This window comes from the organism of the source record quoted next, unplaced genomic scaffold (genome assembly GCF_019419815.1).
Source record: "Pyrus x bretschneideri cultivar Hongxiangsu unplaced genomic scaffold, Pyrus_bretschneideri_v1 Contig6, whole genome shotgun sequence".
NCBI classification, from domain to species: Eukaryota; Viridiplantae; Streptophyta; class Magnoliopsida; order Rosales; family Rosaceae; genus Pyrus; species Pyrus x bretschneideri.
The window spans coordinates 9,939,545-9,949,971 of record NW_025999798.1 but is presented as its reverse complement, the minus strand read 5'-3'; the positions used below and the strand labels follow the sequence as shown (position 1 = coordinate 9,949,971).

Below are 10,427 nucleotides of genomic sequence, written 5' to 3'. Positions count from 1 at the left end.
AGAATTTATTTACCAGTCTTTGGTTCCCAAACAACACTCTGTCACTACTTCACCACTACCATCACTCATACAAACACCAATTCCAACACCAGATCACAATAATGTCCTTGTTTTACCAGAAACACAAAATAGAAGATTCCACTTCAATATTGTTACAGTTCCAAGTTCAAATTCAGAAGATTCAAGTTACAGTCAATCCATTGTTGCACCAACAACACATCCCTTGTCTCCTACACTCTCTGTGGTACCTAAATTCTAACCTGAACAACTATAAGTGGTTTTATCTATTCCTCTAATCAATCTCCATCCCATGCAGACAAGGTCAAAGAGTGGCATCTCAAAGAAAATTACTCTACTAGCTGCCATACATGAAAATGGAGGAGTTGATTTGAATCAAGTAGAACCTGCAACATATAAATCTGCATTAAAATTCCCAGTGTGGTATGAGGCTATGAAAGATGAGATTTCAGCTTTACACAACCAAGGTACATGGTTATTGGCTCATCTACCACAACACAAGAACTTAGTAGGTTGTAAATGGGTCTTTAAGATCAAGAAGAATGCTGATGGTTCAATTGGGAGGTATAAGGCAAAACTGGTGGCTAAAGGACTTAATCAAGAAGAAGGTATTGATTATGGAGAGACTTTTAGCCCAACTGTTAAACATACAATAGCAAGATTAGTTATAGCTTTATCTGCACATTTTGGCTGGACATTGAGACAATTGGATATGAAAAATGCCTTTCTACATGACATCTTGCAAGAAGAGGTGTACATGGCACAACCACCTAGATTTGTGGATACCAAACATGGAGACTATGTTTGCAGATTACATAAATCCTTATATGGATTGAAATAGGCACCAAGGGCCTAGAATGAGAGATTCACTAGTTTTCTGCCAACTTTGGGGTTCAAATCTACATATGCAGATTTATCATTGTTTGTGAAACTGTTGGCAATTCTGTGGTGATCTTGCTATTATATGTTGATGACATCATTATAACATGAAGTGCAACATAAGCAGTCACTGAGGTTATTCAATCTCTCATTCAGTAAGTATGTCACATATTTGTTATCCAAGTCTGAAATGTTGCTGTCTAAATCATGTGTTCCTCTATGCTTGACTATAATAGATTGCTAAAAAATGATGGAAAACCTTATAATAACCCTGCATTATATAGAAGTTTGGTTGGTGCCCTCCAATACTTGACATTCACTAGACTTGACATTATTTTTGCAGTGCATCAGGTATGTCAATCTATGCAATGTCCTATGGAGTCACACTTTATGGCTGTTAAAAGAATTCTCAGATACTTAAGAGTTACTCAAGGTTGTGGAATTCATTATATCAATGGTTCACTGGATGTCACTACCTATAATGATGCAGATTGAGCAGAGGACCCTAATGATAGAAGATTAACTACTGGAATGGTTGTGTTTCTGGGGTCTAATCCTATTTCATGGTCATCTAAGAAACATAACATTGTTTCTCGATCATCAATTGAAGCTGAATATCAGGCTTTGTTAACTACAACAACTAAAATTGATTGGATCAAACAACTGTTGGTTTTTCTGCAGGTTCCAATTTTTTATAAACCACTCCTTTTTTGTGACAATTTATCAGCAATAGCTCTTACTTGCAATCCAATTCAACATCAACGCACTAAGCACATTGAGATTGATGTGCATTTTATTCGAGAAAGGGTAGCCAAACTGCAACTGCAACTGCATTTTGTGTCTTTAATGAACAATTTGTTGATATACTTACAAAATGACTCTCTGCACCACTATTTCAGACACATTGTGCCAATCTCAGGCTCAATTTTATGCTCCTGAGCTTGTAGGGGGATGTTAGGAGTATTAAGATCCAATGGTTATGGAATTGACATGTGTCAAGAGATTAAGAAGTTAGTTAAGTGTGTTGAAAATGTAGCTTATAGTGCAAGCTACTATAGCTATTATATATAGCTTGTAATAAACAGTTGTAACTAACAAGAAATATCAATACATTTTACAAAGATTCCTTCTCTCTCTAAACCCTCTCAATCTTCTTCCCTTCTACATAACAGTTCTTATCAAATCCTTCATTGGTTTACCCCTCCCCACCACTTAATCTATATAATATCGTTTGTTAAAAAATAAAAAATAAAAAAAAAAAGTCCAAACTATCACCCTTCCTTGGTCAATGGGAGAAAACTAGAGCATTAGAGAAATAAATAGAATGTTTGTAAGAGGAATGTTGACTGATAGGTAGAAATAATTGTATGAAAAGAATCCACTGTTATGGTGATGTCATGGATTATTGATAAAAAGAGGGTGTGGAGCAAATATAATGAATGACCTTGTATTAATAAATTGAGACATCACATTAAAGTGAGCCTGTTTTATGTAACCCGGCCTCTCTCTAAATCGACAGAAGAATGTACAGATTATTTGTTTTCCCTGCACTACATTGTGTGCATATTGTACGCTTTCATTACCAACGCCATTAAAACTAATTAATATTAGTATGTAGAGAATGTGCAAACAAAAATTTTAAATCTCTTCTGTGCTAACTTTTATTGGTCAATCGAAATATTCGGTACAAATTTGACTACACCCTTTTTCCTCCAATTTATCGAGACAATGGATATATGATTATGCAATAAAGACCACTTGCCTTGTCAATGCAATGTCTATATGGATAGAGTACCGACCAGGGCTGCTCCATATGATCGTTGCACTCTTGCAAGAGTGTGAGACCAAATGAAATCTGCACTGGAGGCCTCCAAGTCAATCGGTGCGTCTTTCCTTTTCCATTGTCTTCGTCTGCCCAAGACTTCCTCTATATATATGTAAATTAGTTATGTATTCAATTTTCTCGTGCTGTTGGTCTACTCCTCTTTCTGGATTTGGAGCAGATTGGGTGTAATCTTTTGTGCATCTATTGAAAAAGAAAAAAGAAAAAAAAAAGAGAGAGCGTTACAGATAAAAAAAAATCGAAAAGCTAATAACAATTCTTAATGTTAGTTTAAAGATATTTATATATATACACACACACGAGACATTTTTCCATGTGATCAAAATTTGAGTTAATACACTACATATCATAATAATAAGCGAAAAAGTAAAGGTTTTTTTCATTTTTTTTTCATATGTTCTTCCACTTGTATTTTAACATGTAATGTACCGACTCCTCAAAAATCTTTCCTACATGCACTGTATATTTACGAGGAGCCATGACGTACGTATAGTTTGACTCACCGCGCGGAAGGTCATATGGCGGCTGCTTTGGTTGCCATTGCTACTTGCTGCATTAGCTGTCAGCCTTGAGCTCCTCTCTTTCTCATTTTCCTATTGAAATTATAAACAAACAATCTGTATTCCATTATAAATTTCAATTGCAGTTTCTCTGCCCTCATCAATTCCTCAAAAGATTCACACTTCAACACTTCTCAAAAAGTCTCTAATGGCTTCCGCCACCGCAAAAGAAATAGCTTCAGAGCTCCTCCCTCTAATCAGAATATACAAAGACAGCACGGTGGAACGCCTCATGGGCTCTCCCTATGTGCCCCCATCTCCTCGTGATCCAGAAACCAACGTCTCCTCCAAAGACATCACCATCTCACAAAACCCTAGCATCTCCGCTCGCCTTTACCTCCCTCTTCAAAACCAAAATTACCAACACCCCCAAAATCCTATCCCCGTCTTGGTTTACTTCCACGGTGGTGGATTTTGCTTCGAATCCGCCTTCTCATCTGACCACCACCGTTTCCTCAACCGCTTGGTCTCGCAAGCCCAAGTCCTCGCCGTCTCAGTTGAGTACAGGCTCGCCCCAGAAAACCCAATTCCCATGTGTTACCAAGATTGCTGGGATGCTCTTCAATGGGTCTCTTCCCACAAACCCCACAAAGAATCAGATGCTAGCAATGCTGACAGAGAGCCATGGTTGGTCCAGTATGGTAATTTTGGTAAATTGTACATTGGTGGTGATAGTGCAGGTGGAAACATAGTGCATAACGTGGCTATGAAGGCAGGGTTTGAGAGTTTGTGTGGTGGGGTGAAAATTGTGGGGGCATTCATGTCACACCCTTACTTTTTAGGGTCAAGGCCAATTGGGTCAGAGCCTAAAGGAGAAAACTTTGAGAAGTGGCTGCCTTGTAAAGTTTGGAAGTTTTTGTTCCCATCAGCTCCTGGGGGTAACGATAATCAAATGGTCAATCCGGCAGGTGAAGGTGCACCGAGCCTGGCTGGACTCAGGTGCTCCCGACTGCTCGTATGCGTTTCTGGGAAGGATGAGCTGAGGGATCGAGGCATTTGGTATTACGATTTGGTGAGGAAAAGTGGGTGGGAGGGAGAGTTGGAGGTGTTTGAAATGAAAGGTGAGGAACATGCTTTTCATATCTTGTGTGAGGGTAAGGCTGAGAATGTGAAGATTATGATCAAACACTTGGCTTCTTTTCTTGTCTAGCTAGTAGTTTTATTAAGCACTGTGTAAACACGAAAATTTTGCCCACAAATGACAAGAGAACACGTGCATAAAGTAATTGTATTGTATTAATGAATTTGTAGGGTTACAATCTCTGTTTACAAGTTTCTTCTTATTTGATTTCCAGAAGATATGTAGATGTGTAGGTTGTTAATCCAAGGGTCGCGATGACTTGATCTAGAATGAACGGTTACCGCGAGGTTTTGGCTCTTGGCCGTATGAAGGATCGACACGGGTAGTAGTGCTTGATGATTCTTCGAAAGTTTAGTGAAGAACGCAAAGAGGTTTCTGAATTCTTCAAAGTATTTTGGGGATTTGGGTGCTTGAGCTTTAGCAGCGTATGGGTGCTTGAATGATTTCTGAACCCCTTTTCTTTGCCTTTGGGGCCTTGTAGTTATGAACTTTCCAAGTCTTGCCTATGGATGGATTTGTACTTGATTCGTGACTTGGTTCGTCATTTATTTCCATCAATCAATTATTTAATTTAAATAAAATCAAATAATCAATCTTACCCAATTTGGCATTTGTATTTGCTTTAATTTAAATTAATTAATTTGTTTAATCTAAATTAAAATCAAATATTAATTTCCCCCAATCATGACATGTATCCTTGTGACTTATCTGGTATTGATGAGTCATATGCCACGTAAGCCCTCACATGTCAAAATTTAATGTGTTTGGGACACAGTTATTTCATCGAAATTTCGAGGTCTACACACTGTTTTCAAATTCAATAAGACTACTCACACCTACAACGATGATTCTTGGACACCCTAATCCTATCTCTCATGACACTCACTATTAAAACAAAGGATCCTTTAGATATAGACCCTTACAACTCTTGTGCGTTAGAATTTAAGAGTTAATCGCGATAAGAAAAATATCAAATGCAAGAAACTTTTAACTGAAGTGATTAAGATTCTTCATTTCTAGCAAAATGCATAAATACATATGTAGCGCTTATAAAAAATAAGATAAGTATATTATACTTGTGATTGTAAAAAGAGGATTACTGGAAAACCTGCAATTTTCCAGTTTCTTACTTGTATGTAAATACAATGGAAAAATGAATGAATTGGAAAGTTGGAAAATAAGAGAAGGAAAGGGAGTAAGAATAAGTAGTTCCCGTAGACGGTCCGTTTCCTTATTTTATTTTATTTTGTATTTGATTATAGATTTTAAGGGAAAATTTATACTTTTTTTATTTTTTATGTGTGAAAAACGCATGAAAAATTAAGGAGTAAAATAATTCACTTACTCATATTTTAGTAAACACATCAAATTTAAGAATCAAAATGATTCAATTCTTAATCCTTGTAAATAAACATACCCTCAACTGAATCTTTCTTCAGTCTATTGAATATGTTGTACTGCTTATGATCGTTTTATTTTTTGGGTTCTTCAACCCTTACCGTTCCATCAGTTGATTTTTTGAGCCTTTGATGATTTTATTTATGTTCTTCAAGAGACTTTTGAATGAAAGTTTTACACCTCATGTTTTAGGACATAATTGTTGTAATCAGGCAAAATTTGTAGCCAAGGGATAGTCCGAGGAGAGCTCAACTACATCACCACATTACCACTTAATATTACAGTCTAATGATATTTCTTTTCATTTATAAATTGAAGGTATTACGTTGAATTCTCACCAGAGGTAAATTTGAACCAAATTATTGTGGTCATCCCATTGTAAGGTTTATCCCACTTCCAATTATAAATAATATCAAATGTATTAAGAAAAATATTACTACATTTAGAGCCGGCTCAAATGCAAGGCAAACAAGTCATGTGTTTTCGGGCTCACTTTTTTTTTTTTTTTTTTTTTTTTAAATGTCTTTAGCCTTCCAGAACTCATATTTTTTATTTCCCTTACGGTACATATGTATCTTTTTCTTATTCATCGTATTCTCAACGAAAGAGAGAAGGAAAAAAAAATTCAATTATTTTCCTTAATTTAATCTAATGTGCTTCAAATTCTTATTGTTTTTCAGATGGTTCGTAGATTGGATTGGAAATTGTAGTCTTAGTCCTTAATTTGCATTGAGAAGGCCCCATCTATATATCATCGAGGAGTGAGTGATTGCAGACGCTTACCATATATCATTCAAAATACTTAAGTATTACTTAATATTAATGAAAGATTGAAAGTCAATCATTAAACTTTTTACTGACAAGTAAAAAAAAAATATCAATACATCGTCATATTAGTAAGTAGTGGCAATGAACATGGAACTTCAGAACATTTAATCATTCGAATTCTATACAGTGCCCTAAAGTGTGCATAGATCTTATATCTTGCAATCTCCAAATTCAAAGCGTAATGCAATTTATTCATATTTTTACATTCTAACACAAAGTATGGGCCTCTACCATGGGCCGGACCGAAACAATGTAATGGCATGGTCCAAAAAAAGCCCATTTTCCACCGGATGGGTAACCATCGTACTGTTGTTTAACAGAACAATCTCAGCCGTCCAATCCACCCTAAACCCTAAACCCTCTCTCATATAACATTTCCCACACTCTGTCTCGCCGCGCGCACAGACACAGAGAGCCCCTCGAAAGCCCTGAAGGAGACCCAAACCCCAGAGCACCAACCATGGCGGCCCCAGCTATCGAGTCCGTACAATGCTTCGGGCGAAAGAAGACAGCGGTGGCTGTGACCTACTGCAAGCGCGGACGCGGCCTGATCAAGATCAACGGCTGCCCAATCGAGCTCGTCGAGCCGGAGATCCTCCGATTCAAGGCCTACGAGCCGATCCTGCTGCTCGGACGACAGCGCTTCGCCGGCGTGGACATGAGGATCCGAGTGAAAGGCGGAGGCCACACCTCCCAGATCTACGCGATCCGCCAGAGCATTGCGAAGGCCCTCGTGGCGTTTTACCAGAAGTACGTGGACGAGCAGAGCAAGAAGGAGATCAAGGACATCCTGATCAGGTACGACAGGACTCTGCTGGTGGCTGACCCCAGGCGCTGCGAGCCCAAGAAGTTCGGCGGTCGCGGTGCCAGATCCAGGTTCCAGAAGTCGTACCGTTAAGAGGATTGCCTCTTTTCAGTTTATGTTATTTACTATCTCGATCGGTGTTTTGTTTGAATTCCTAGTTTGAGTTTTTGGTGCGGATTTTGGAACTGTTTTGGTGAGACCTTGTTCTGGATATTTTATGCTTAGTTTTAATTTGATGCTGTTTTGAAGAATGATTGAATCAAATCCGTTGGAGTTTTGATAGCATGTGCCTAATCAAGTTGTTCTGAAATTTCTGATCAATCTTCATTGGACCTTACTACTACTTGTTAGCAATATTTAGTCTCCTGCACTGGAATTCGATGAACAACTGGGTCACGCACGCAAGCCCAAAGTTGCCCAGCTCTTCCCCCTTCTCCTGCACCAACCTCCCTTGCCTCTCCCGCATCATCCCCAAGCCTGCATCAACCCCAATCCGCCCAAACACCTCCACCCAACAATATAACCCACTGGCCGATGTACCTCTGTGAAGAGCGAGCATCCCAGTAGATCGAGTGTGCAGATTTCCAAACCAATCTCTTCCCCTTGACTTGAATAGCAGAGTTCAATTAGCAACAGTTTTCTGTGCACAAAAGATGTAGAGGGAACAGGGCATTCCTTTATTCATCCCTCATTTTACAATGCTAATGACCGCTTTGCCAAAACATGAAATACATTTCACTCTGCAAACAATGGCTGAAAATTCGTTTAACCAATTCAACTACAACTTTCGATCACTTGTAAACACAAAATTTGCAATCAGAACCCAATCCATGTGGACGATATCCCCTCTCGATCATAGCATGTGTCCTTTAGATCACTGAAACCCCTTTCGTTTCTTACACAAACAATTGATTACCTCTTGATACGTAATGTGCAGGAGTTTTGGTGCAATGAAATAGGGTTTACGCCTCCTAGAACTCTATTAGGATCGCACTTTGCCCTATTAATTTAAAAGTTACTACTTCACTACTTGAAACTTAAAATTCATTCTACTTCAACTTAAAACTTAATTTTAATATTTTTGTAAAAACATGTGAAACCCACCCTTTTCCTCTCTCCCCTCTCTCACATCCGATCTCTCTCTCCTATCTCTCTCTCTCTCATATCCCTTCTTTCTCTCCTCTCTTTCTCTCTTCTTTCTTCCTCCATTCTTTCAGCTTCATCTTTCCCAGAAATTTAAATTAGCTAAGAGAAAAGAAAAAAATTTCACCACTCCCCTCCCCAGAAAAAAGAATAAATTTTGGACCAAAAAAAACCCAGTTTTTTATTTTTTTATTTTTATAGGCGGGTCTGTTGGGTCTAGGGATGGGGTCGAATTTGGGGATCTAGAAGAAATGAGGTAGAAGGCCAAGATACAGTTGTCAAAGTAGAGGTAGAAGATGTTGTCGGCAAGGGCGAAGTAGAGGGAGTGTCTAGAGAGTGAAGTCGGAATCTTGGTGCTAGCGGGGAGGGATTTGAGGTTTTGAGGTTTTGGATTGGGGAAGATGGATGAGAGTGATGGGTTTATAGGGGGTGGGTTCAGTGGTAGGGATTTGGTGGAAGAGGACGAGGGGAAGAGCTCCATGAGAGGGAGGTGCAGATGGACAAGGGCATTGGAACGGATCAAAAGAAAGGGGGAGAAAGAGAGCGAATTATAGGGTGGTTCCCACATTTTTTATAATAATATTTAAATCATTTATCTTTAATTTATTAATATTTAATTAATATTTTTATCCAATTGGACAAGAGAATAGGTCTCATTCCAAGCCACGTCAGCATTTAACAGAAAAATTAACAAACAAATTGACGGAGGTCTGACATTGCAATAAATTCGTAAGATGATGTATGATATTGTAATTTTAAAAGCATGAGATATGAGATCGTGGTTTGACTCATAGTTGAGGTAGCTTTGTGTAATTTATCCTAAATTATAGTTGTTGAGGATTTCCAAATTTATTGAAATTTCTAGATCGAGAAGGGGGGGAGAGAGAGAGAGAGAGAGAGAAAGATTATGGTTCGAGAGGATTCCTAAAGAATGGGCATTAAATTTGTTGAAATTTCCAAATCAAGAGGAGATAGAGATTATGGTTGAGAGCTTTGAGATTTGAGAACCTAGAAAAAGGCTCTGGGTTGGAGAAGAAGATGAGGAACCAAACGGAGAGTTAAGGTGATAGGGAAAACAGAACCGACAAGAGAAGGAGATGAGCACAACGGAGCCGGCGAGAGAAAGAGATGAGGAGAATGACGGCATCAGGGGACGACGAGGAAGGCGAGAGAGAACCCAATTTGCACAAGATAGAGACGAAAGAGAACCGACTAATAATACGCCCCTTTTGGACAGTTTTCTTAGGCATGTGTACGCTGTATAAAATAAGTGAATTTGACTAAATTAATTTGGTCCAATTTAATATGAAAGGGCGCCAAACGAGCGGGTCTGTATTATTAGTCATATCTGATCCCTTATACGACATGCCAAATAAGCCTTAAAAGTTAAACTCTTTATGGATTTTCTACCGCCTTATAGTTTAACGTCAATTCTTGTGCTCACATTATAAAATATTATGTCAAAAGCATGAGGTGGTAGAGAATATATAGAGAGTCTCACTTTTGAGAGGGTCCCCTTAACATTTCTCCTTTTTCTTTAGACGGAACACATGCATATCCAAGTGCCGACATGAGCACCAATCCTATTTCTAAGCCCCTTTTGGAGAAAACTAATTTGGAAACCTACTTCTTTTATTACCAATTTAGTATACAAAAATTAATATCTTACATCAATCTCTTTTAGACCATCTCCAAGGAGATATCAAAGTATAAATATAAGAAAGCTCATGTGACAAATATGGGTTTTGGGTTGAAAAGTACATAAACAAGTATGTTCATGATTGGCCCAAAGCAAACACTATGACAACCCATCCCGAAATATGGAATATTTTATCCTTGATAGTGTGGAATTACTTTTGTTTCCTTGAATGT

The 10,427-nt window shown here is 38.2% G+C and overlaps 2 protein-coding genes across 2 annotated transcripts; both read left to right on the top strand.

Annotated features, from left to right (window-relative positions):
- The first annotated feature begins 3,448 nt into the window (after positions 1-3,448).
- Positions 3,449-4,450, top strand: LOC125471438 (2-hydroxyisoflavanone dehydratase-like). The gene has a single exon (XM_048571796.1). The coding sequence runs from the start codon at positions 3,449-3,451 to the stop codon at positions 4,448-4,450; it is 1,002 nt and encodes a 333-aa protein (XP_048427753.1).
- Positions 4,451-7,016: 2,566 nt separating this feature from the next.
- LOC103954133 (40S ribosomal protein S16-like) lies at positions 7,017-7,694 on the top strand. Its single transcript, XM_009365935.3, has one exon. The coding sequence runs from the start codon at positions 7,068-7,070 to the stop codon at positions 7,503-7,505; it is 438 nt and encodes a 145-aa protein (XP_009364210.1). The 5' UTR covers positions 7,017-7,067; the 3' UTR covers positions 7,506-7,694.
- The last annotated feature ends 2,733 nt before the right edge of the window (positions 7,695-10,427 follow it).

What these genes read in the sequence shown, in the direction of transcription:
- LOC125471438 (XM_048571796.1), top strand. Translation starts at nt 3,449, where the DNA reads ATGGCTTCCGCCACCGCAAAAGAAATAGCTTCAGAGCTCCTCCCTCTA.
- LOC103954133 (XM_009365935.3), top strand. Translation starts at nt 7,068, where the DNA reads ATGGCGGCCCCAGCTATCGAGTCCGTACAATGCTTCGGGCGAAAGAAG.